At 50.0% G+C, this 27,342-nt stretch overlaps 1 protein-coding gene across 3 annotated transcripts in view; it reads right to left on the minus strand.

Moving 5' to 3' along the window:
* Window positions 1-20,893, minus strand: part of WASF2 (WASP family member 2) — a 37,405-nt gene extending 16,512 nt beyond the window's left edge. For all 3 annotated transcript variants that reach the window (XM_049819709.1, XM_049819710.1, XM_049819711.1), the window contains exons 1-2: window positions 20,789-20,893; window positions 3,844-3,997 (exon numbers count right to left, since the gene is read on the minus strand). In XM_049819709.1, coding sequence (XP_049675666.1) covers window positions 3,844-3,973 — 130 coding nt within the window. In that variant the 5' untranslated portion in view covers window positions 3,974-3,997; window positions 20,789-20,893. The remainder of the gene's footprint in view (window positions 1-3,843; window positions 3,998-20,788) is intronic.
* Window positions 20,894-27,342: the final 6,449 nt, after the last annotated feature.

Here is a 27,342-nt window from a genome sequence, read left to right on the forward strand (position 1 = left end):
AACCATGCTTCTTTTAAAGTTTGTCAGGGTTGAGTTTAACGTCCAGGAAGAAAATGCTCTGTTCCACCAAAACCTGACATTTCCAAGGGATCTTCAAGCAATAAAGAAACAATCGAGACATACTTTCAAGTCGTTATTAAAGTAACAAAATAAAGAGGGCTGACAATACTATAATGGTCTGAATCTGGATGGGTATGTAGGTCCTTTAAGACTCTCTGCTGTTCTGTTTATTAGACAGGCAAATACAGTTAGATTTTTACTGCTCTGGAGAATCTCAAAGGCTCCCAGTCTCCAGCAGGCCTGCCTCCAGGGTAACTGGCACATATTTACAAGCTCAAAGTAGTCTGCAACCAGAGAGCAGACCCAGTCCTTGATCCTAAAGCCTGAGCTATAACCACAGACGAAAGCACTGACCCTTTTGTTCCTTCAGGTGGCAGTGTCTGAAAAATTGATGCATTCACGTTTATTCCAAATCAAAACCAAAGGGGAACTTCTCAAACAGGGATATTCTCTCTGTAACAGCTTGGATTGCCCAGTGCGCTGCTATGACAAACATCATCCATCGTTTGGACTGTGAGAGTGCCTAGGGGCTTGGAACAGGAGCTCGCTGCACCACTTACAAGCATAACAAAAAGATGTCCCCTGTCCTTAAGAGTTTAAAAATCTACGCATGCAACAAGAGATGACCACAGGTAGACAGAGATGGGAGAACTGGAAGAAACCCAAGAACTTACGAGTACTGTCTTTTTGTTCTGCTCTCGGGCATAACCCAAGACAGGGAGCCCTAACCACGCTGAGGACAATACTGATCAGAACAGACTTGGCACTGACAGCAGACATAGGCCCATGGAGTTCCCACTGACGGGAAACATTTCCAGCCACGGCTGTTGAGTACAAGGCTGCTCCCAATAAGCAGTCTGGTTTTGAAGTGCATCATCATATGGTCAACAGTTCGTTCTGGAATCTGTTACTCCTAAAGATCCTCTCCGACATTCAGGAAAGCATAACCAGTTGGAAGCCTAACTTTAACAGCAATTTTGGAAAATCTGGTTGTCTGCAATGAGTCACATCAGAAAGAGAAGCACCCCTTCCACAAGGCAACACGAGGGCATCCCCCAAAGCCCAGCTGCACAAATACTTTCAGCTATCTAAACTGACGTATCAGCTACTTGTTCATACTCCCATGCAGTTCTCCTTACACTGCCAAGCACGGGGAACCAGCCAGGTTAAAAATCAACCTCCTCCACCCCTTTCGGTGGCAATGCCAGCTTGAAGTGTTTGTAGAAAGCAAATGCTGGAAGTTAACTTCAACTGACCTCCTCCTTCCACTCTCCTAGACAATAGAGACTCCACAAATGTGCCATTAACAAGCCCAAACAGCTTTCCTCAAACTCATGAGAGGGATTTTCTTTCTGGAGACCTAAGGGCCAGGTAGCTCTTGATACAGCCAGGTTTCATGAAGCACTCACCGTGTTCAACATCAGCACAAGATCAGCTCTCCTATTTGACCAAAGAGGGTGAACGTTTATCTATGGCATAATTTGACAGCTCCCAGCAACAGTTCAAAAAATAAAAGTTTTAATTTGGTTTCTACTTTAATGAGAACTGAAAATAATTTCTGAATTTCACAAGGAACTGCAACAAGCACTAGGGAAAAAATGAAGTCTTTGGTTTGCAATACTGAGTAGTATGTTTCAAGCCTAAAATAATAAACAGCATTGTATATACTGGTCTTGACCCTGGAAGGAGAAAGCAGCAATGGTCCATATTCCCTTGCCTGTGTAAGTACACCTGTACAGAGTTATCACCCAGCATCTCACATACCATTCTGTGTTTCATGTACGCTTTCAGATGGGGCGAGGCAAAGATTAATTTTTTGGTTTAGTTACTTTGACTGCAAAAGTGCAGCTTACAATCAGAATTATCTTTGTCATGCACTGGCAGGAAGACAGACGGCATGATTTAATAGGTCTTTCCATCTTTAGCTTGTGGATTCTATAAAATCACACAGAAACGCACAGTCGACTTATACAAAGTGCTACCAGCTGTGATAGTAACGAAGGGTAAACTCACTGGAATATGAAAGTTTGACAAGATTTATGTTTGCATCTTTGTAAAGAGACTGTGGTGCACTAGGCATGGCTGATTATTCACTTGACAGGGCTGTCACAGCCTACTGAACCTGCTTTACGTTCCTGTAATATTCAACGTACAAGGAAGGAACGGATTTATTTTTCAGAAGTAAGAAGGAAAGAGGAGGGGGGGCAGGAGTTTGGTCATTTGGGTGCAAGCATTCTGTAGAAGTTAGTCCAAATATTGCTTCATTTAAAATACTGCTGACCCTAGGGAAGCGGGTAAGAGACGGTGCTCAGCATTTCCTCCCCACCTGCCTCGCTCCCCTCTTACATAGACAAGCACGCAAGTGTCAGCAAGAGCCACCTCTCCCGAGTTTTCCCTCCAGCGCTCTGCTCGAGGTATCTGCGATTGGTCCAGCAGCATGCACCTCCCTCCCCACATCGCTGAGTGAGGCTCCCAGGGTACCTTCCCGATAAAGAAACTGGGCTGCAATTTGGCTTCCAGCACTTCACCCTCTCTGACGAGGTAGCAGCAGAGAAGCTTTCAATATCTGAGCTGCGCAAAGAAGGTCTAAACCTGAAGGATCTCACCACGGCTCTGTCACACTAACCCACTGCATGCCTTTGGACTGGGATTAGCTTTCTCTGCAGCTGAGATTTGCACAGCTTTACTGATTCTTCCTCATCATTTCACATGCACGAGATGGATTTTACTCACACTCCACAACCATCTTGGCTACAAGACCTAACAAATGAACAACAAGGGCCAGTTGAATGCAAGCAGAGAGACTGGTCTTGCCTGTGCAGTGACATTTCTACAACCCAACAGAATGTGATACCGACTGGCAGCAAACACAGACCCAGATTTTAGCAGCAACCATGGTTTTCACTGCTGGAAAGAGACTGCGCTCCAACTTTCCCTGCCACATTCATGCTATGGCAGAAGACAAGGGGCTTGCTTCGCAGAGCAAGCAGAGGTGCTTGCAGACACCACGCAGAAGCTAAACAATGTATTAATTTGATTATCAAAGTCTTGCTTCAAGGGCAGAGGTGGCTAATCAGAATCCAGAGCATTTCAACAGAGTAAGGAGTCATCCCAGAGAGACCACAATTAACTCTTCATTTCTCCTACAGCATGTAGGCCCACGTTTCCCCTCCAGCCTTTACAAGGCTATTGGTCAGCCCACTGGAGAGCTGAGCTAGGCATCGCTACAGCTCATGCTGTCATTTGAGCAAGAAGCCCCAAATCCCCAATACTCCAGAGGCAATGCTTGGCTCAGACTGGGGACTTTGGGTCTTGCAACACAACAAACAGTGGGGGCAAGCAGGCAGCTTCTGCGTGTGCGCTTTAATTATCTTTCATTAAAAATAAGACTACTGACACACTGTAGATTCAACGCAGTCAAGCTCCATTTAGTAGCGCGTGCAATTACAGGCACATTCTCTGACACAAGATCCTGGCTGCTCGGAGAGCCTCCCATTTTACAAGCCTGAGTTGTGCTCCATCCTTCCATCTGCAGTTTCGCTGCAGCCTCTCACACATGCACGCACACAGACATACACCCCCCCCCCCCCCCATTTTCTCTTAGATAGGAAGGCAGTGGGATCAGGGATATGAAATTAGCATCAGATTTCTTTAGGAAAACATTTTAGCATTACCCAGGGAAGGCAGATGGGGGAGAAATAGGAACACGAGAGTAGAAAGGGAGCTAAATAAAGAGCACTAGCGACTCCTGAGGGCAACGCGCAGGCTCGCCATGGTACTCACTCAGGCTGCCCAGCTGTCGAATGACATTTGCCAGGGTGATGTTGGTCATGCATTCCAGCTCGCTTCGAACGCTAGGCAACGTCTGACGGCACAGGTGCCTTGGCTCAATGTTCCTCGTTACTAACGGCATGGTGGACCTGCTTCAGGCACTGTTCTGAAAGATGAAAAACAACCCAAAAAAGAAACAGGAAAGGATTACTCAACCGCAAATTCCAGGCACACCAGAGCCATGGTGTTCGTTTTTCCTGCTCTCAAATGGCTTTATTTATAAGCCTTCTTTCCCCCTCCCCACCCTTATAAAACTGGTTCATCAGAAATAAAGATCCTGCTGTTCTATGACTTGCAGTGACAGCAAAGCCCCACCAGCTCAGGTACAGAGACAGAGATGGAAAACTACACATCTTCGCCCACACGCAAGGTGCTGCTGGCATTACCACAGCTGTTGTTCCCTTCCTACCCATCCGCCGTCTCTGAGCAGTCTCCTTCCTCCCGCACAGTGTCTTTGGCGAGTCTTACAAGCTCTTCTTCAGAAATATTTTAAACTTGCGATCAATAGGTTCTGCTTAAACCAAGAGGATGAAGACGGGAGATGTTAAAAAAAAGACCCCAGCTTCTTCCAGCACACCAAAGCATGCGTGGTGCCTCCCTCTAGGAGCAGCACAGACAGGGCTCTCCTGAAACAACAGGAAGCGCTTGCAGCTGACCAGGAAACTTTCTGGTGACTGTTCCTTATCCTGCAGGCTGCACCCCTCTTCCCTTGGGAAATCCCCCGGGGCCCAAGGTTTACACTGGACCATTGTTTCGTGCTACAGCAGTTTAACATTGAGGGAGCTCTAATCAGGATGCAGGACTAGAGCGTGCTCAGAAAGAAGTCAAGATTGATTGTACAACAGTCGGGACAAACTTCCAGTTCTTTAAAAAAAAAAAAAAAAAAAAAAAAAAAAAAGAAAAAAAAGACGAACACATAAGTGTCCGGAAGTTATGCTTTGGACAGAAAACGCTTTTATGTGCATGTCAGTGCCTTGAACTAACAAAAATCTCCTTTGCTAACAGGCTGAAATGTTGAAGCAACAAACGGCTCCCTCTCAGATCATCTGCCTCCAAGAGAGAGGAGGAAACTTGGGTAAACAGCTCAGAACAAGGAGCATGATACATGCCTGAAATCTTTAAGACTAAGTGAAAGCAAATACATCCCAACTTCTTGATTAATTTAGAAGGGGAAAGAATCACTTTTCTAGGTCAGCTGAGGAACAACCCAAGAGAAGCAGCCAGCTCCCATGTGATAGGCATGCTGATCTGCTTGGGCTGGGTGTAAAAATAAAACAGGAAGCTAACAGCTTGGGGAACATGGCTTCCTGTCACCAACAGCAAAAACCCAAGAACCATAAAAAATCAGCTGTTTGCTCTTGACTTTGAGCCACCCTTTGATAGTCTCTGTGGCAGCTGGCAGCTTATCTTTGAGGTCCAGGAGTCCTTCCTGGATGCTTTTCTATCAGGGTGTTAAGAGGAAGAAGTGGGCATTATCCCTCCTAATTACCTCACAAGCCAGATTTTGAATTGCTAAATTTGACCCATTAAGGCAGAGGAGTTCAAGAGCCGCAGCATACCGGGGCCCACGGATATCTCCCAGACAAGCAGATATTGGTTGCCATTTTGCAATGCCTCTATGCAAGGGACTTCGTGTGCTTGTCCCTGTGCAAGGAAAGGGTCCCCAAAACTGTACATCTTATCGAAGAGGGGAGCGAGACCTGCATCCAAATAAATAAAAGCAGAGACTCTCCGAGGACTGAAGCCCGTGTTGTTCTTCACCGTGTCCAAGCACTGCAGCAGCCATCAGTAACTGCTGGGATATTTAAAGAACAGGGTGAACTAAGGAAGGACTCTGACCTTCGCTTCCAAATACCCTGTGTTTTATTGATTACAGCCCAAGCCCTACAATCTTTTGTCAGCTTTAGCGCTTTACGCCAGACAAACTTTCCCAGCTCCCCCCAGACTGCAGTCTGCACCAACAAGCAGCTCTCATAAACAAGGCAGCATTTGCAGGCTGCCTGCATCGAGCTTCTCCCCGGTGCTTCCCCAGGGCTCGGCCAGGGAGCACATGCAGTGGGATCTGCAGAGCCAGAGGGGACAGCCCATCCACCAAGCCTGGCTGGAAACTGTCCAAGGTGCAGGACAGACAGAAGGAAAACAGCAAGAGGCAAAATAAGCCTGTAAGGGGGAAGAGATGTGAGCATGCATGTATAAAGAGAGACAAACACCACCCCCACCCCCACCCCCCCCGAAGATGATAGGTAGCCAGGTCAGACAGACACAGGTAGCACTAATCTCTGCAAGTATGGGGAGAACAGGGCAGAAAATGGAGCAGTGCCCCAGATACCCACAAATAAACAAAGGCTCAGAATATGTTGTCTATATACAGCCCCCCAGAAAGTGTATGCCTTCAAAGCATGTTTTCAAACTAAAAGCAAGGAGTAGTGGTGAAAGTTGTTTATTTTTTAAATAACAATGGTACAGCACATGTACATTATGAATTTGCACCGGTGCAAGACAGCAGAGATAAGGGCTAAGAAAAACACTCCCTTTATAGCCTGGCTCATCCTGCCAGCCACCCCCACCCTCCCAGCACAGCCTGCCACACTCCACTGCAGAATCAAGAGTTTCGCCCTCGTGATCACTACAGACAGCCTTCCTCGCAAAGAGTGTGGCAGTGCTGCTTCTTCCCAAGGCGACGGGGACAGCTCTGCTGCCCTGCTGCTGCTCCTAAAACCCATCAGGATCCAGCAAGCAGCAGTCAGACTAAAAGAAGAGATTAACCCCGTGCTGCACCACAGAGACAAGCAAGGCAGGGAGGACAGGATGGGCTGTGGACAACCACCCTTCTGCTCTCCCAGCAGCCTCTGGGATAAGAGGCACTTTAAAGAAAAATTTCTTCCCCTCTGAGCGGAAAGACAAGGAGCTTCAAGGTTTCAGATGTTTTTGTAGGGTGGAGGCAGGCAGATAGGAAATCTGGGACCTACAACCAGAGCTTGGTGCCAACATTACCAAAAAGAGCAGTTGATGTCCCTACAAGAAGGCACTTTGCTGTTAGACCTCGTTTTTCCCCATGAGTCTTTGGAGGGTAGGTATAGAGATAACAGCTAATGGGCTCCTGTAAAACCTTCATGCCTCGTGAGTAGGTGGGACAAAGATTAATAGTCTGGATTGGAAAATAAGTGGTGTATTTCAAAAGCAGCAGTCAGGTGGGGCAGAAAATCAAGTGTGGAGAAGGGACAAGTTATGAGAGCAGAGGGAGAAGGAGGAAGCAAAACACTGGAGACAGCACAAGGCATACAGCTGGAGGCAGGGAAGAGACACAGTAAATGAAATAAGGAAGGGACAGACCTAAAAAAGCTTTCCAGGAGGCTCTTGCTTTTATTCTTTAAGAGAGTCATTAAGAAGCCGATTGACAGCATGCTACCAGCAAGGGCCATCCAGAACTACTTTACTTTCAGTGGTCAGGGCATGACAGCACAGCAGTTTTCCACCCCAGCTAGCCAGACTGGTCATCAGGCATTAGTCACTGTCACGTAACTACCGCAGACCATATATTATAACTAAATCCTACCATTCAGAAGCAAGTTAAATGAATTGCGAGGCCAAAAATCCTTATCTTTCAGGCAAAGATAAGCATTTTCACTTGCTTATTAATGTTGAAGATTAGATTTGTTTCAGTAGTAGAGTTTGGGTTGCATATGCTGTTTCTGAGAAGCTGCAGGAATGGCATGCCATGGGCACAGAGGACTTGCCCCAATCCCACTATAACAGGAAAAGAGAGGGAGCATGTTAAAAGGAAACTGCCTCTAAGAAACAGAAAACTGTCTGCAACAGATTTTTAATGAATATGGAAAAAAAAAAAAAAAGGCAGGCATCAAATTGAAACAGTGCTAGCTATGTGAAGAGAGAAGTTAAGTGATCTTTGCTGGTTGCAGAGCACAAGAGCCATAAGGAAATGGACAGAAAATGAGGCTGCTCATGTGCCAAATCCACAAACACTGCTGCACCAATCCAGGTTCAAAATAGTCATCCTCCCAACTGCCGTGCTTCACACCTTCTTAAAAACAAGAGGCAAGGGCTTTGTTATGGTAACAAATGATTTTTGTCTCCCACTTGAATCAGAACCTTCCCACCTGCTCATGGCAAGCATTTCCTCTGAAGTCTCCAAGCCACGGCCTGAATCAAAGAAGGCTCCAAGCCTTGTTATGACTGCGGCGGTGACTAAAAGCCAAACCATCCGAAAAGCCCAGCTTTGCCCCGTAGCTCTTTTCCCCTTGCCTCCCTGCAGCCATATGCTGCCCCACCTCCAGCCGGGCATTGCCAGAATTCCTCACCATTTCCCCTCTCCCAAAATGCTTACGCACACGTTGCCGAGCCCCGGCCCGCTGCACAGCCCCATGCCAGCCCAGAAAAAGTTTGCTGAGCACGACAAAAGCCCTGGAAGCTGAGCTCACCGCTCCTACATTCCTACCGATCTTTCAGCCACAACTGGCACCTCTTTTCCAGCTTCTGCTCAGCATCACCCTTCCTATCCTGTGCTTGCTCACTGCACAGACAGTGGTCTCGGATGCCTTGTATTTCTCCAAGAAAGCAGGATCTGTGTGTAGCGCTTCTTCACATGGCTGCCGATCTCACACCCTGCTCCCTCCACAAGCTCTCACCTTGAATCCCTTACTCACCAGTTTGTAAGCAGATTTTGACTTTGGCAATTATTTGTGTCAATACTTTGGGGGCACTAGGAAACAAGCATGGCACAACATAGGCCTGTAAAGCTGGGAGGGGGGCGGAAAATGCAACTTGTAATTGTTGCCTTTCTGAATCCAGCACTTTGAGCAAAGCACGAGGTAAATTCAAGATAAGCATGCTGCTCTAAGATTTCTTATCAGCAAGTCATCGACCGCTCTCCCCATGAGCTCTGCTGTAGCAGATCACTCAGGAATCCCAGTTCTGGATTAGAATCAAGTACAATTGGTTTGTTTCAAACAAGAACTGCCAGTCTATAAACCCCTCACACAAAGCTGCGTCTTATTGACTACTTTTAATAAATAGGGCTGGCACAGTAAAATTGGACAATTGTTACGAACAATAAAGGAGACAGACTTTGATTACAAGTATTGAGAAGCAATACAGGGACATTTTAGGATTGAGTATTTGCTTTCCAACTCGAGTTCTGTCAACTGAAAACAGCAACTCGGAGCAAATACTCCTTAACAAGCAGTTTGGAGCAGAGCAGAAAACAGCACTGCACAGCAAGAGAGGAACCAGCCTTTTTTTTTTTTTTTTTTTTTTTTTTTACAGCAGGCAGATAGTACAGTCAACACCACGGTGCAGAGGAGAAGGTAGGCAGGACTACAAGGTGAGACGTGTGTATGCAATGCACACAAAGAGCTGTAAATAACAGCCCGAGTTGGAGGGAGAGATCTGGCAAGGTTCTTCTCACTGGTATTTGACCAGCTAGCATAGCATTACTGGGAGTCACCTGGGTAATTCCCCACTCAATGTGACACACAACCTCTTAGATCAGGGACCATCTGCAAATAAATCTGGACCCCAGCAGTGATATCATCTGTCATAATGTCTGGTGTAGCACAAAGCACCTAAGGAGGACAGAGCGCATTTTTTGGGGAAGGGGAAGGAAATTAGGCTTGATCTTCAAGTACATCAGGATGACCAATCACCCTGCCCTCAGCAGGGCTTACAAAATCTTCTGCCTGGACACAAACAAGCAGCATAGTCAAGGAGACCAAGCCTTCAGCTAAGCGCCTTGGAGAGCAGCCTTTAGGAGTACCCATCGGGGGATTAGACACACCAGCAGGTTTGGGAATGAGGGAGAAAGGAGATAATCAGATCTGAAATTCCCATCAGTATGAAATGAGACTTAACTCAGTAGCTTGCCAACGCAGACTGACTGTTCTTTCTAATGTCTGTGACAACTCTGCTTCAAATTTCAAGCTTCTCTCAGCAGTAACTACTCCCCCATGTAGCTGTAATGGCCAGAAAGAGACTGGCTTTTATGTAACCCCAAAAGACTAGCAGAAAGGGAAGCAGCAGCCACACACACACGGAGAACTGAAAAAAAGGAAAAAAAAAAAAAAGAAAAAAAAAATCAGCAGAAGGCTCTGCTGAGTGCTCAGGGCTATATCCAAGCTCACAATGCAGCCACAGAGAAGTGGGATGCAGCAATCAGAAATGCTACAGTTCCACGCTCGGAGAGAGACCTAGCAATCAGTGCTGCATCCGAGCAATAGGGAGTGAAATTATAGAGCAAACTGCTATGTGATGCCACAAACTACTCCATCCCGCCAGCTGTAACAAGTATTCATTCCCAAAAACGCGTCACAGGCTCATCTGTCATTAAGAGCCCAGCCTGCCAGCAGCTGAGCAGGAGTCAGCAGTGAAGGGCAGCTGCAGGGCTGCTTCCTTTCACAGTGGTCTATTCTCCCCAAAAGCCACGGGGGAGATGCATGGGTAAAACCCCCCAAGCACCGGGGAAAACGTTGCCCACCATCTCTTACCAGCCGCTAAGATGGAAAGCGCAGTCTGTGTTTTCACCCACCATCGCACAAAACCTTTCCTGAAGCAGGATCTACTGAAAACACAGGGCCTTCAGGAGAACACAGTTAGCTGATCACAAAAACCCCATACATAACCCCTCTGTACATTAATAATTCACTTCAATCACCAACTCAAGAACTTCACAGATATGATCTGGCAGCATTATGAAAGAGGTGTTTCAGCAATAGCGTGGGGCAAGAGCAGCACTGCACATTTCCACAGCGATGCTCTGACACTAGGAAACGTCAGCCCTGATCTCGCAGAATAACGAAGCATTGTACAGCGCACTGTGGAGTCCTTGAGACAACAAACATCTAGCCTGCTCAGTTCCTGGAGTAAAAATACTCTTTCTTTTTTTCCTCCCCTTTTTTTCCCCCCCTCTCCAGTCTGCTGGCTCTGAAAAATGCAAAAGAGGCTCAGAAAGCCATTTTCTGCGTTTTTTGTCTGGCTCATGCATTATCATCATCATTTACTGCCCTCAAGGGGATTGCACAGGTGTGACTGAAAATTTGGCTCTTCGTTTTAAACTTTTGTTATCAGCTTTACTGAAGATGATCTTGCTGGAATAAATGCCAGCCTGCTCTCCTGGAGAGGAACTCGCTCGAAGCTGCTGGCAGAAATCAAGCTGGGGTGGAAGGATGGGGGTGTCACCAACGGGGAACATACAGATCCTCCTAGCTTCTGTCGGAGTGCATATACAGCCAGCAGTTGGACCTAGACTTCCCCCCCCCCCCCCCCAAAAAAAAATACACCATTGCCCTAATTAATGTTTCCATTCATTTAGCTGAAAAACAAGTTAAACAAAGAAGGTCACCCGGTGTTCCTATCAATGCCTGACTAGGAGGATACAGGCAGAACAAATGCATTTAAATAAAACTCTAGAAGAGATGTGACAAGAGAAAGGCAGTTTAGCTCAATTAAAGAGAGCTGTCACAGGGATTTGATTCTCAGAATACGGAACTATTGATTAAACAGGAATTAAAGCTCCAAAACAGAAAGGTTTCAAGGTCTTTGCTGTGAGGATATACATCAGGAGAGAGGCAGGGCTCCTTCAGCACCAGAAGAGCTCTGGCTTTGTTGCTTCCTAGGAAACAGGAGCAGCAAAGGGAGCAGAATGCTTTCTGTTAAACCTATGAATAATTTTGGCAACGATACAAGGTCAATGACGATACAGAGTAGGATCACAAACTTCAATCAACAGGTAGCTTTGGCATACTCAGGTAAAGAAAACCCACCATAGGTTCTCAAATATTTTAGGAGTATATGGGGAGAGAGGCCTGGTCAGTGGGCAGGTTTCAGTCCATCAGGAGGAGGTCTCCAACGATACCTGGTCTGAGCCCGAACCACTGTCCAAAGTGAATGAGACTGTTCAAGAAATCAGTCTCAACCTGTCCCAGGATATGAGTCCCCTGAGCAGTAACAAGCCCCAGGGTTAGCAATCACAGCAACCCAAGAGAGAGATGTCTATTACAACGGGATTGCCACTGTGCCCCAAAAGCCAGTCCTTAAAGGTCAAGGTTGAGGAGCTTTCATTGGCAAAGCCATCTGCTTGTTTCTGTCCCAATCCAGGCAAAATATGCTCTGGATAAAATCACAAGATTTCATTTTCCAAGCCTCAAAGTCTGTAACAGCACTGAATTCACTTCAAAAGGTCTTGACTAGAAGAGATGCAATTTAGGTGGCAACACAAGCAGCATCATTCCCAACAGCATCGTTCATCTGGAGGTACTGCAGGTACCTGAGCCTGACGCCATCACTGCGGGGATGCCTGCGCAGAACCACAGGCCAACTTCTGCAAATGGTGCGTGGCTGCTAAAGCAAACACCGCTGAATCGCTCATTCCCAGGCTGAATTACTGCTAATGAGGATAGCATGTTTTCTTCCTCTCCTTCACACCAGCCTCCTCCAGCAAGAGGAAAGGCTTGTGCCTGTTCGCACTAACAAAACACTCGGTGCAAAGCGCAACTCTCACAATACATCAGCACATTTTCATTCTAGGGTAGCGCTCGGTAATTAATACGGAAAGAGAGGGTGTGGTTTTTTTTTCTAAATTACTTATTCCTGAAGTCTGAACATATTTTAACCTTCCTTTTCGGCAGATAAACTCTGTCTCATTTGCAGCTAAGCTCAGCCTCCCCTCCTTTAACACACACTAAACTATTTTGATTAATGAAAGAGTAGGAACAAACCAGTTCCAAGTGTTTTCTATACAGCTCAACTGCTCTTTCAGTTTCAACTCACGCCTAGATAATTATATCACAGCTCTGAGTGCCCCCACCCTTCTGCTGCACTTGGGGAATACTGGAAAGATAAGTCTTTTCTTAATTATTAAATGTAAATAGCTCATTAAATATAATCCAATTACTTTAATTGTAAGAAAAAGGAAGTAATTACAATATGTACATGTATTCTTGCCTGAACAGTTTTAATATCTTAAATGAATCTTTGCAGCATTAATATTTTAAGTTAACCTTTGACACGAGGAAAAAACCAAAGACATTGACTCCCTGATATTTTCCAGAAGTGTTATATCTGCTGGGATTTCTGTCACAAAAAACCAAGAGAACAGCCTTGAGCATCTAGATTAAAATGGTTTATGAACAGTGTCTTAATAAAGTCAAAATAACACACGGGTTTTCTATTGCGGAAGGAAAAAAAAAAAGATACACATATGATGCCACATTAAGACCCTGGATATGCTTTTTGGATCTCAGGAGTCAAGCGAGATGGGTAGTACTACGAAGTCAGGAGAACAGGCAGGTGCCCACCCCACCAGTACCAAAAGCCACCATATATCTGGGGTTTTCCAGGCAGTTCTCCCTCCCCACACCTACTGTCCTGTCCAAGGGTGGGAAAAAGAACCAGGGCTGGGGGAGAAGGGGCCTGCCCCATGTCTGGGATTACCCCGTTCTTCTGTAGAGGTGCCCAGCGAGGCAACCCCACAAAAACACTGGATCTGGTTTTTGTGCACGTACGAGCCATCTGTGCAACGTACGGGCATGGCGCATGATCCCAAGCTGCCATTTGGGATTTGCAGGCAGAGCTACAGGAAGCTGCGAGTAGCAGTCTTCTGGTTTTGCTCAACAGCATGACAATCCTTGGACTCACTTTCTCCATCCATGCAGCCAGCGGGACCAAAGAACCTTCCAGGCAGACTTCAGCAAGGCCCCACTGTTTCAATCAGCCCCCCTGGTCTGACAGGGCAGGGTCAAATTTCAGCTTGGACGTGGTGACAGATGCCTGTGTAATCTCCTTGGGACAGTCAGAAAAATATTCTTTTTAAGCTGTAGTTGTTTCCATTTTGCATGTTCTGAGCCCAGCAGTGATCTCACCTTATGTAATCTACAGTGCAAACTCCAGGCTCTGGACCATCCAAAAGTATTTGAGAGTGTTTGAAACCATCACTTTATTGAACCGATCTTTTCGGGAGAAAAGAGATTAGACCGTATTAGGGATGCTAAAGATGCAAGTCTTTCTATCAAAGCTCACCACAAGGTCTATAATAAGCTGCTTTATGGAAACCTCTCATGTGAAGCCAGACCCTAGATGTAACCTCCTTGATACAATATTGAATTCTCAATAGCAACCAAAAGGCTATTTTGTATAAGTTAATTACACGCATTTTTAATTTAGCCTCCAAAAGGGAAGCGGCCAGTTATTTCATGCTGCCCTAGACACAAGGTAAAGGTTTTACACAAGCTGTGTTTACAGCTATATGCCTTCCTCCAGCAAAGGATCAGCTCAGCAGCTGTTGGTATTGAAAGAACAGGATCTGGGTGTGTGCACAGTTCTCTCTCGCCTTTTTTTTTTTTTTTTTTTTTTTTGCAGCTGCAAGGCCAAAACCATAAGAGTGTGTGCTTTTTCTTACGGTGCACAAAAGCAGGGTGCCTGAAAGGGAACTCGCTTCCGCTCTGGCAAGCACTCAACCAACTATTTGCTGGGCTAAGGGGTGGTCGGGGAACTTTCACCCATCCATTCAGCCAGGGCTGCTATTCCCCCTCCCTCCCAATTAAATCCCATTTTTTGCACTCCATGCATGAACCGCAGCTACACCAATACATCAGATATTGTGGCTGATAGCCTTCTCTGAATGCCACTTAAAGCCCTCCAGTGCAGAGCTGACTGAAAGCAAAGCATCATTCATTCTTTGAGCAACAGAAAAAGACTTTTGCTATACAGAGACTTGAAGTAAGACTCTAAGAAGTAGGAAAAGGGCATCTGTGAAAAAAGGAAGTGAGAAATTAAAACCACATTCAATCTTATTAGCAGTTATACAACAGGTCAACAAAGTACTTCGCAAAACTCCACAGCATGTGAACAATTTATGCAGAACTCGCTCCTATGCGATCAGTGACACCAGCCCATTTGGCTATTACGGAAAAAAGCAAAGATTGTCAGCAACTATTTTAAATAGCCCAGCTGGGAGGGGAGATGGCTGGAGATATTACCTCCATGCCTTGCAGGGAGTACACTTACGAGATGAAAACAGGAGGAATATTCCCCCTCCTCCTTTTCCATCTGAAACATTTTCGCTCTCTAGGGATTTCCAGCATCTTATAAGCGAAGCCTCTTTGAAGTACCGCAAAGTGGCATTGCTCATCATTTCAGTAATGATAGTAAATAAGCTCCAGTATTTTGTTGATCCTTTTCCTTTTGCTTTACAAACAAAAGGTCAGAGTCATTAGCCCAGTTTTACGAGCAGGGAGAAATGGAGGCTCGGAAGAGGCAGATTGCTCTGTAACATCATCGGAAACGTCAGTGAACAAACAAGACAAGAAACCCTAAGCCACAGGACTTAAGAATAACCATGCTAGGTCATCCAGCCTCCAGATAAACCAGCATTCTCTGTCCATCAGTGGCCAGATATCAGATGCATAAAGAAAAGAGCATGAGAACAAGGCAAGCACAGAGCAACAGTTCTCCCTGCTGTCCTTTTCCACATTGCAGCACCCCACCACACCTTAAGACCACGCAGAAACAAACACTATCATTTAATTGTCCTTTATGGATTTCACTTCCATAAACTGGTCTCATCAGTTTCTGAACTCATCTAAACCGTTGGCATCCATGAAATCCCAGGCCAGCAAGTCCCACATTTATCATACACTAGGTGAAAAAAAACTTCCTTTGTGCCCTTCACTTTACAATTAGGAGATTTTAATCTCAAATCTATGTGTGTCTTTGCTTCATAAAGGAGTTGTTTGAATAAATGCATCACCATTCATATTAAACAAGCACCTTCCAGGAAGAAGGTTATCTAGCTGCATCAGACAACAGAAGAGAAGCTCTGAATTCTTACTGAGCACTTTCAGCAGAAACCAAAAAATAAACTCATGTTTAGGTTTGATTTACTGCAGCAATAAGAACAAACTATTTTTAGTGGACAGCTCTTTGCGTGTTGTCCGGCCCATTCTCAACTGTGCACTACTTTCAACAGTAACGCAGGACACTCAAAACCTCCAGGACAACAGGTCACTAGTGATCTCAGAGCAGCTCCTCTAAAGCGGTGACCCAGCAACAGCCTCCCATGCAGAAATTTACACCCTCAGGAGCAAATGCTAACTGCTACTGCTTCACAGGCATCTCTCTTCTTCCTCTCTTGGCATCACAGCATCCTTTAAACCACCATTTCTCCCCAAAACAGGTCTGGGATACTGCTCTGTAAGAGACAACATGGAAGCTGTCAAAGGAACAGAGCAGGTCGCCACTGACCGCATTTGTCGGAGACGAGTTGAGATTCCTGGTCCTTTAAATTTTCTTCATCAAAGCCCCTGGCAGATGCATACTTGAGATATGTCTGTGCTCCACCACTTCTCCAGCAGCAACATAATACCAGAAAGCTTTACTGTGATTTCAAGAATTAGGGTAGGATCTAGAGGAACTATTTCCCAGGCCCATTACTGCAGCGAAGGCAAGCTCAGGATGGAGAATGTGATTAACGCTTTGCACTGCCGCTGTACTGCTTGCTCAACAAAATAACATGGAAGTTCACGTTTCAGTTCTTCTGGGAGGGGACCTCCCCCCTACTGCTTCCCAGGTAGGAAAATAAAAATCCTGCAGACCTTCAGATGGAGAAACCAATCTTATATAAATCAGAATCAGGCCTGAATCTGATAACCTTCTGTAGAAGCTCCTGTTAGCAAGCACTCCCTTTGCAGTGAAGCCTGATCAGCAGCACCAGTGGCCTCCCCTCCTCAAAAAGAAAACACACAGTCTTTTTATTACACAGAGTTGCAAAAATACAAAGGAAGTAAATGTCACCCGGGTGGTTCTGTTCTGAGCAGTCATTTGCTTATTACCCAGAAGCCATTTCCACATGCCTTTTTTTAAATCCAGTGTTTATAAATACCTAAAATATTTAAATAAATGTTAATCTGCGGTAACTAAGGGCCTAATCTCACAAATATTTATCCTTACGCAGTGAGAATAAATACTCAAATACACAATTTCTTACTACAGATCCTATTAGAAGCAAGAGTGTGGCTGAAAACAGTAACACACCACAAGACAGGCTGGGAAAATAGTTGCATTTTGCTTTCCCAGATTTCCGCACAGTGAAAGTGTCACTTTTGGTTTGCCTCCTGTGCATTTTGTGCAGCATTACTTTAGAAACTACATAAAAAAGCAAGCCCAGCACTGAGCCATCAGACAGTGGCCTGTTCTGGCTACTTGAACTGTCAGAAGCAGCTTTTGGCAGCTCATGTTTTTGCTGGGTGCTGGTGTCCCATTCTGTATGGGACAGCGGGAACTTTATACACAACACATGCAAACATAATTGCTATTCAATCCTTTTCCTGGTTTGTGACTGACTCATGCAGCACATGCAGCAATGTATTTTGCTCAGCTGAATGACCAAGGGCTAAGTATTATTATCAAACCTAGCAGAGACAAAACAGAAACCTTAAACATTTGAGTCCAGAAAGCCCACAGAGAGAACCTATCTGGAAGGATTAAAGCCGAGTCTTACACTTGTTGAAATCTTCCTTATTACAGTCTGTCAAAGAAAACCAACCTGATTTTGTTGAAACATTAATCCTAACAACCTTCTTTGTTCTTCTATCACCACAAAAAATAAAAAAAAACCAGGAGATGGATTTGCTGCTCTAACTATATGCATATGAGGCAATCACTGAAGTTTTAACCCCTCCACCCACACTATGTGATTATCTAAGCTTTGTGAATGAAATCAACTTTTCCTAGACCAGCCCTGAAGAATGAGATATATTCAAAGCATGCTGAGAAACTGGGTTGGTAGTTATCATAAAGGTTGTATTCTTTTTAATGAATCACTGCTCACAAATACCTTCTGAGCTGTAACTTAAAAATATACCATTTCTGTTCGGTGTGTCACATTATTCATAGGGAAACCAGTTTTATGCTCTGCTTAAAAGAACTTTACTATTAACTCATTACTTCAAACTCCAGCAGTGATATCTCTAAAGACATGAGGGCTGCAGTTCCAGCCTCTACCCTTCTTCAGTAAGCCACTCACTTCACAACACATTTCAAATAGGACTTGTACAAAAAGTAGCCAGGAACACACCATATTTCCCTCTTTTTTTTCCTGCAGCCTTAGCCTGCACCCTCCTACCCACCCCCCAGCATAGTTTTGTAAAACTGGAGCTTGAAAGATTTGTTAGGAATGTAGACCAGACAGAAGCTAAAGCAAGGAACAGTGGGTGAGCCTGCAGCCTGAGATCAGGCAGTGGCATCGCACTGCTGCACAGCTGATTTTTTGCAGGGCTGGGAACAGGGGTGTGGGAACAGCAAAATAAAGCAGGGGTCTTGCTAACATCACCATGCAGCGGCTTGGAAAAACCTGATCAGCAGCAGACAGCTTGGAAAGGCTTTATCTTCACAGCTGTGAAGAGGAAGGAGTTTGACAGGCATGAGCCATCAGAAGGTTTGGTTTTTTAAAATAAAAAAATTGAATTTGGGACATTTACTTTTTGAACTTGTTACCAGACAGATAAAAAAAAAATGTCACGTTTCCTTCTGAAAGCAGTCAAAATATGCAGTTTAGGGAAAAGCTTGCATTCAGTTCAATCCTGGAAGTTTATCCTCTTACAACTCAAAGTACAGCAAGGCTTCACCTTGTCTCAGCTGGGCTGAGACAAACCTGCTCCTCACCCCAAACAGAACAAGGCTTTTAACCAAGCAGAAATCAATGCTTTGGAAGGCACAAGTCCTGGGTTTGACCCCCACCATCACCAACCCACCCAGAGACAATACTGACAAATGTAGCTTGACCAATGATCAGCATTAGGTGAGTCTTTAAAGCCTGCATCAAGCTCACTCACTCAAACTTCATGTTTTCAAGCACAATAGTTAAAAAAAAAACAAAACAACAAACCCAAACAACAAAAATGCACAGAACTGGAGTGCCTGGCCAGCTCTACCCCACTTCCTGGATAAAACTTGTCCTTGGCTGTGAACGCAAGTGGATTTTCAAAGTCACTCTATCAACATTCTGTCTGTGTTTTCAGTGGGTAGATGTTAGTTTTGGTTTGTTTTTAACTAAGTTTTGGATTAAACTCTGTATCGGTTTCTATGACAAAAACCCACTCAAGGTCAATAAGGGGCAAATCAGAATGAAAAGTGTCGCAACGCAGCATTTTAAATTCCTGCAGCATTTAGTAGCAACTGATTCTGCAGATCTTTAAAAAGGGTGGAAAACATAACTATTGCCCTTCCTCATGTGACCAAGCATACTGACTTTAGTACTTCCCATAAAGTAACATTTTGCATCAGCTTTGTCACAGGGAGGCACACACACGCACACCCTGCTGGCTTCTCACATCTTTTACTTTCAACTTTTCCACCTCACAAGTCTTTGTGGGGCTGGACATGCAAGCGTGAAGTTTACAGAGGGCTCCACCAATGATGACCTTGTCTGCAGCCGGTGTACTTAATGAAAGTTTTCTATTGATATTAATATAATTTCATGCCCACCAACATCTGCAGCGCTGAAAGACTTAGACTTTCAGTGTTTTCTAGTGTCTTACCGAAGAGGCCTACTCCTGGCATTACACACCATGCAGTCCCACCAGTGGTCTAATCTAAGTAGAGGTGCCCAATTCTGCTGTTGCTACTAACGAAAGTAAAAGAGTAATGTCAAATGTGAAACTTTTGGCAGGAAAAAAAATCCTACCATGGGAAGGTCCTTGAGGTCACATAAGAGCTAACAGGGAGGAGCTGCAATCTCTTACCTTTCTCCAAAGGACATAGGCTCTTTGTATCCCAAAGCAGTAACCGCAACACAAACCTAAATGCTGGTGAGGTACAACCCCAAGGACATTCCTTAACAACTTATTCCTTCTCTGGAAAAAATATCATCCGAGGTCACCAGCAGGTCCAGAGCATTTGACCAAACTACCCGACCATATCCTGTTACACCCTCCAAAGCTTCTTTTCAGAGAGCACCTAGGGATTTAAGATTGGGGAAAATATTTTCCAAAGCACACTACAGCACCCACATAGTCTTATCCCAAGTAGTTTTAGATTTTATGGGCTCATATGGCTAGTTAATGGTCAAGGGGCTTACACACATCCTTAAAGTATAGCCAGACACACTGAAGGGCGAACTCACTTGTGGGGCAGGAAGACAGCCAGGAGGGAGAAGTCATTTTCACAGCAACGCTCCATGAGCGCAGTCACCAGAACTTGCACCAACATGGGCAGCCAGCTCACACCCAGACAGACAGACTTTGTACACGGACATGCACACGTTTGCACAAGCACTGATGTCAAACCCGGCAAAGGCTGCAGCCAGCCTGGGAAGGGAGTGACCCCCCCCTCCCCCAGCACAAAAGCACTGCCTCTCACTTAGAGGGGACCCCGCAGCACCCCCACTCTTCTCCCCAGCTTCCCCAAACCATTCCCACCAAGTCAGACCTCTGTAATTGCCCCAGGACAGCAGACACCAGCGAAGCCTCGGGAGAGCCCGCCAGACCGGCATTTCCTTAACCCAACGCAGGGCTCTGTCCACCCCCCCCGGGCAGGCCAGCCCTCCCCCTACACCCCAGTCCCTCCGGCCAGCCCGGCCCAGGACACACACCCTGCACTGAGCCATGGCTCCTGGGAGGGGCTGGGCAAGTGTCAGCCCAGGGATGAAGCCAATTCGTTTTCCCCATCCCCAGGCCGGGGCCAAGCCCGCCCCAAACCTCCCAGCCCGGGGGCACCAGGGCCCACACCAGCCTGGGACTCACTATGTGGCAGGAAACAGTGCCCCGCTCAGCCCCACAGCTCACTATTTGGCAAGGGCCTAGCGGCCCACCCCAGCACCTCCGCCTCTCTCCCCCGGGAAGAGGCGGCCTAGGAAGCCCAGGGAGTCTCTGCTCGCCTCTCTCGTACTCACCCCCCTCCGCAGCTGTCCCCTCCGGCCCCCTCGGCTCGTTACCACCAGGGCGGGCCAGCCCGGCCGTCCGCCATTCCACAGCTCCCCCTCCCTGCCCTGACTGAGCCTCGCCCCGCCTCCTCCCGGCCGCCGGTCCGCTGCGCCATTGGCTAACCGGTCAAAGATCCTGCCGCGCTATTGGCTGCGTCTGGCTGTCTATCAAAGCCGCTCTACGCCACTTGCGTACGAAACTGGAGCAACAGAAGAACCCCACCCAAGCCGGCCGCGCAAAGAGCGTAAACGGGGAGGAACGTACCATTAGGGGAGGTAGACGGGGAGAGCCCCGGACAGGTTTGGGCCAGATTCCAGCGGCATGGGGGAGAACCGCGACACCACGGCCATCCACGACATTTTTAAAAAACGTATCTGAGTCTTAGAGGGCCAAAGCTCGATATTTTTCCAGGTGTCTTTGGAAGAAGGGGTCCTCTGTCCCTTCGTCCCCCCCCGAAGAGGTCCCCTTTGGTGTTGCCTTTTTCGCCTCTATGGTCTCACGCCCTGCGAGGAAAGTTCCACCTGGGGGAGCGGGGGTGTCACGCCAGGGCGGGGCGGGGCGGGGGGGGGGGGGAGAGGGCAGAACTGGGAGGGGGGGCCAAGGCTGTGGGGGGCCAAGGCTGGGAGCTGTGGGGCAGGGTATGGGTGCCAGGAGTGTGGGGTGGGGGTTAGGGGCAGGGCCGGGGGGGGGAGCAGGAGGAGGAAGGGGTGGAGGGATGGGGGGGGGGCTTTGGGGAGAGGTGGGTGGGTGGCAGTGGGGCAGGGGGGTGTAGGTGACAGGGACAGTGTTGGGCCGGCGAGCGGGACCGGAGCCTGGCAGCTCCTCCTGCCACAAACCCAGAGACCCCCCATCAGCCTCCACCCCAAAACGAGGGAGGGGGGGGTCCCCACCCCCCCAACCACCTCCAGTCCCCAAATCAGGGCAGGGGGTCCCCAGCACGGGGATACGCGGAGCTGGGGGGGGGAGCATGGGGACAGCCAGCTGTCCTCCTCGCTGGCTGTGCAGGGGTGATGGCGGCTGATTTGGGCTCCCGCCTGGGTTTCTCCCTGTGGCCTGATGAGGTGGGGAGCGGAGTCACATCTTAAATGAGCCTGGTTTAACGAACGAACGGGGCCAGCAGCGTGCGTATGGGGGGGTGACACGGGACGGGTCCTGCTGAGTGGACACTGCCGTCCATCCCCGGCGCCCACGAGGATATCAGGCCGGGATTGCGGCAGGTAGGGGTCACGCCAGGTCGGGCAGCTTGGCTGAGCACGCTGGGGGCTCGGAAAAGCTCCGCTCCCTGCCCGGCCTCGAGCTCCGGTGACCTCGGCAGCGTCCTCCAGCTCAGCCCGGTCCTCGGCAGAGCCAGGGTGATGCTAATGGCCCCCTCAGAAACTGCGGGAGCAAAGACTCGATCAAAAATTGCCAGCACGTGGCATGCTGCATTTCTGCCTGCGCACCTGGATAGTAAATCTTTCCATCCCTGCCTGATTATCAACATTAAGCACTGGGTTTGTTTGTACCTACAGAAGGGGGAAGAGGGAGCAGGCGGGGGCAGGACGAAGGGCACCGGGCACGGACATCTATCTCTTCGGTGCTTGGAGTGCTCATGCTTTAAACCGAACCGCGGGGAGTAAATCACCGGTGTTCCCATCACTCCCACTGGGAAGCAAACAAATCCATGTCAGCGCTGCTGGGAGCCGTGACAGCAGCTGGGGAGGGCACCCCAGCCACGGGCATTGCTGAAGGGCAGAGCTGGTGGCCCCAACTGGAGCAACCTGAGGGTCACTCTGGTGTGTGCCGTGCCTGCCCGTTCTGTCCGCAGCTCCTGCCTGTCCTGCCCCGTGGCACAGCCTTTGCCGACTCCTGGGGTCTCTCTGCCACTGCCGCCGTCTCCTTTGGCTCCTCCTGGGCGAGATGGGCACACGCGAATGTTGCAAACAGCCAATTCTTGCCCATTTTATGTCACTCCCACCTCCCGCACAGCCACCTTGGGTGCAAAGCTCAGCACCTCCCGATGCGCCCAGCACCCACGGGCCCCCCATGCTGCCCCAGCACCCCTCTGTCTCCCCCTGCGGGTGCAAGGCAAGGGGCCGAGGTGCTGCTGGAGGCCGCTCGGCTCCAGGTTTTCCAGACTGCCAGCGAGCCATTCCCTTGAAGAAGATCTGCTTCTATCTCAAGGTGTCACAGCCTCAAGGGAACCACCTAATCTGTATCTGCACTGCAACCTTTATCTCTCCCCGGCTGTGTGAGAGGCTCTGTTTATAGCTGCCAAATAATACCCGCTAAATTGCAGGATCCACCACCCCCCTCCCTCCGCGCAGTACCCCCTGACACTTGTTTGTCTGCAAGAGGGATGCTCTCGCCTGCCAGGTGCCTCCCCGCGTTTTGCTGGAGGTAAATGATGCTCCAGGGGATGGGGAAGGGCAGCTGGGCTGCTCCTGCCTCCTGGCTGGGCTCCAGCCATGTCCAAGCCCCTGATAACCCCAGACAGACCCTGGCACAAATTGCTATCCCCTCCGGCTTCAGCCCGACCCCGCTTCCCTCAGCCTGGGCTTTGCTTCTGCTGAAAATGAGGTGGGATCCAGCAGGTCCAGCCTCATCCTTCCTCTGCGTGACCCAGGGATGGAGGAGTGGACATCCTCCGCAGGAGGGAGGAGATGGCAGCTTATCGCAGCTGGCGTGCCGTCCCAGCCTCGCACAAGGCCACGGCCATGTCCTTGCCCGGGGATGGCAGCCAAGCAGCAATCTGGAGTCACCCGGTCTCCGCCGGGGAGACTTGGGTGCCCCTTCCCCTGCTCCCCCAGTGTTTCACAAAATGGCCGAGGAGCCCCTGCAGCATGGCAGCAGTGTGGCATGAGGGCAGAGCGGCTCTGGCTGCATCCCTGCTCCCTGCGGGAAAGGAGCCAGGGCTGTCGGTACCGGAGCTGCAAGGATGTTCCAGAAATGTACACTTAATGGTGTGCTCTGGGCTTCTCCTGCATCCCTGATTCCCATAGACCGTGACAGCCTGGCATCAACCTGGGCTGCAGCAGGGACCTGGGGTGCCTGCGTGCAGGGAGTGCATGGGATGCACAGGGTGCATGGGGCGCCTGGATGCGCCCCAGGGATGTGTGGGGCATGTGGGATGCCAAGGGTGCATGGGCTACCCAAGGTGCGTGGGATGCATGGTGCACACGGGATGCAATGTGGCATGCGGGATGAATGGGGTGCACGGGGTGCTGGGGATGCAGAGGACACATGGGGTGCCCAGGGTGTGTGGGATACATGGGGCATGTGGGATGCTTAGGGTGCCCAGTGTGCCCGGGGTGCATGGGGCACGTGGGATGCATGAGGCGCGTGGGATGGATGGGTGCATGGGGTGCCTGGGAAGCACAGGACACACGGAATGTCCAGGTCACACGGGATGCACGGGATACCTGGGATGCAGCGGGCCACACGGGATGGATGGGGTGCTGAGGGTGCCCGGGATGCGCAGTGCACATGGGGTGCCGAGGGTGCGTGGGGTGCCCAGGGCACCCGCTGCCCGCCGGGTCCCCGAGCCAGCGTGGTGGCGGGCAGTTGCTGTGCCGCTGACATTTACTAATCAGCTCTAACCTCAGCTGCACACCCGCTCCGTCTCGCTTGCTGTCTTGTCTCCATGGAGACTCCGCAACCTTTGCTCACTCGTTAATGGTATCTCAGCAAACGAAACTCCAACACCACCCAGCCTTCCCCTCCCGGCCCCGGGAGAAATCCTCGCCTCTCACCTCCATCCCCATCCCCTCCCGCCGATGGGGATAAAAGGGACGAGTCCTTGTTAACGAAGGACCCAGCCACGCTGGGCCGAGCCGGGGGCAAGTTCTGACAGCGGCGCGGGGAGGAGGGAGAGCCGCCATCCTCCTCGCCGCCAAAAAAACAAGGCCGGGGGATTTTATTGCTGCGGCAGCAAGGACGGGCTCCGGCCATGCGGGATGCCGGCCAGCAGCCCCTTCCCAGCTGATTTATTGAGCCACGAGGCTCGGCACAAGCCGTTGTGCCTGGGGTTGCGTGTGCTCCCATCCCAAACCTACCCCTGCCCGATGGCCAGCACCCACCTAAGCCACCGGCACCCAGAAATCATCCGAAGGCAGTGGCGGCTGCTGGGAGCATGCTCCATCCCTGGTGTCCTGCTCTTGCCGATTCTGTTTTCAAATTAACATGGGAAAGATGCCCATTACCTGCTTCCAGATAATGACTATGATTAGGCAGAGCTCTGCTGCCAGCCGAGATCTGAAGGATTTCTGTGCACTCCAGCAGCGTTTGCCAGTGCAAAAACAAGAGCAATAAAGTGTAAATAAAAGACTAAAGAAAATAGCGCGGTCCATCAGCGAAAAGGGTGTGCGGAAGCAGCTCTAATGACGGGCTTTCTGCAGTGGCAGTGGTGGCTTCAGCCTTGCTACAGGCAAGGCAAAATTGGAGAGGGGCTGCCCCAAACCTGCACCCCACGTTTGAACCTGGCTTGGCCTCCACTTGCTGGAAGCTGGGGGTTTGGAAAGAAAAATTCAAGATGTGCACTTGTAAGCTGCAGTGTAATGAGTGAGGCTGTCCTTGGGGGACTCCCGGCCCAGCAGACAGAGCTGGAGGCTTAAGAAGGGGAAAAAAAAAAAAATACCCTGATGTCCTGAGTTGGGTGCACTGGCTCCCAGAGCACCCAGTGTGGTCCCACACCTCCTCCGCCCCGTGGTGTGACTACCCTGCCCTGGCATCCGTGGAGCTCGCGGGGAGCAGGGCAGAGGTGGCCCCTCTGTGCCGGGTGTCCTGGCACATCTCCATCCCCAGCCCACCGGAGCCCAGCGGGTGGTGGGAGATGCTCACAGCTCCGTGGAGCTTGGGACGGGCAGGGAGCAGCACAGGACCCGCGGAGCCCACGGGTACCAGCCAGCTGCCCCATGCAGCACAGCCCTGATGGGCACACAAGGGCATAGGATGGGGCACACGACCCCGCTGTGAGGGGGAAACCCTGAAACTTTGCTGTTCATGGGTACCTGGCTCAGCTGGACCCTCCTCATCCTCCTGCTCCTCTTACCGGGCTGGCAGAGCCCACGCTGACTTGCAGGATCTCGCCCTGCATCCTCACATACCAGCACGCCCCGAAGCATCCTGGCCCAGCCCAGCCTCCATCCCCTGCACCTCCGGGGGATGCCCCATGGCACGTTGCCCCATGGCATGTCACCTCATGACGCATCGCCCCGTGGCACGTTGCCCCACCGAGCCACCCATCTTTCCCAGCAGCCCTGGCCGGGGCGGCCCCCCCTGAGCCAGAGCCAGGCAGGGCTGAGCTGGCAGCGGCATCACTCACCGCCTGCCACGCAGTGGCTGCAGGAGGAGGGTGAAGGCAGCAGACGAGGGGGAGGAAGGGCGGCCGACGCATCCCAGCACCATGGCGGGGAGAGATTTGTGTGGTGGGAGCCCCGGGGCTGCGCAGGTATCGGTCTTGGTTCGTCTCGGGGCTCCATTTCTTACCCCGTGGCTCAGGGCTGGGAGCCAGTTACCTGGGGGGGGTGAAAGAGGGGGGGACCACAGCCAAGTTTAGCCCCATCCTTCGGGGATGCTGGGCTGTCACTGGGGGCACTCGCCCTTGTCCCGATGCCAGGGGAGGCACAAACCCCCTGTTTGTGCTGCTCCCCCCAAACCTGCCAAAATCCCCAAGATCCGTGGCTGGGGGAGATGGAAAACCATGGCCGCAAGCTCGCCCTTGCCAGAAGCTTTCGTGGCAGCTCTCGCCGTCCATGGGGCAAAGCATCACTCCCGGCTTGCCCTCCACCGAACCATGGGGCTGGTCCCCCCACAGCCGGGGTGCCACCGTGCCCGGCCAAGGGTGACAGTCCCCACGGTCCCAGGGGAGGCTGGAAAAGGAGCCGCCATTTCCTCTGCCGACCGCTTTGGGCAGTAACCATCGCCTCCAAAATCTGGTCCCACATGTGACTTGCAGACGAGGTGGCTCCCCAGGGACCCGGTGGTGGCCCTGTGTCACCCGGCTGGGCTCCCGCTGCCAGTCAGATGGGTACAGGGGAGCCCCCCCGGACCCCCATCCCGGGCAGGGGCAGCCACAGCCCCAGTGCCCACAGGAGCCGTCCCAGCCCGGCCGGGCGGAGGCGGAGAGCTAATCTCTGCTCCGATTAGGCAGAGTTCCCAGCAATGGAGGTTTCTTCTTTTTTTCTCCCCCCTCAGTGATAACAAATAATAATATAATCCCCTTAATCCCTCCCTGAGGAGCCGGCGCGCACACCCGGCCGGGAAGCACCGTGCTTCTGCCGCTGCTGATAACTCACACCGCCGGGGCCCCCGGAAAAACAAACGCTTTGGCTCATGCTTTGCCCCCCAAAACCCTTGCCTCCCCACCCAGCACCCCCAGACCCCCCCACCCGGTCCCACTGCCAGCCTGGGGGGAACCGGCATGGCTCCCCGGCGCCGTCTCGCAGGGCACGGCTGGGCAAGGCCACCACGACCCTGCAGAGCCCCCAGCCCCAGCCGGGGGGGTCCCATCCAGGACGCCCCCCCAGGTATTTTGCTCCCCCAG

Source organism: Accipiter gentilis, chromosome 17, assembly GCF_929443795.1.
Source record: "Accipiter gentilis chromosome 17, bAccGen1.1, whole genome shotgun sequence".
Taxonomy (NCBI): domain Eukaryota; kingdom Metazoa; phylum Chordata; class Aves; order Accipitriformes; family Accipitridae; genus Astur; species Astur gentilis.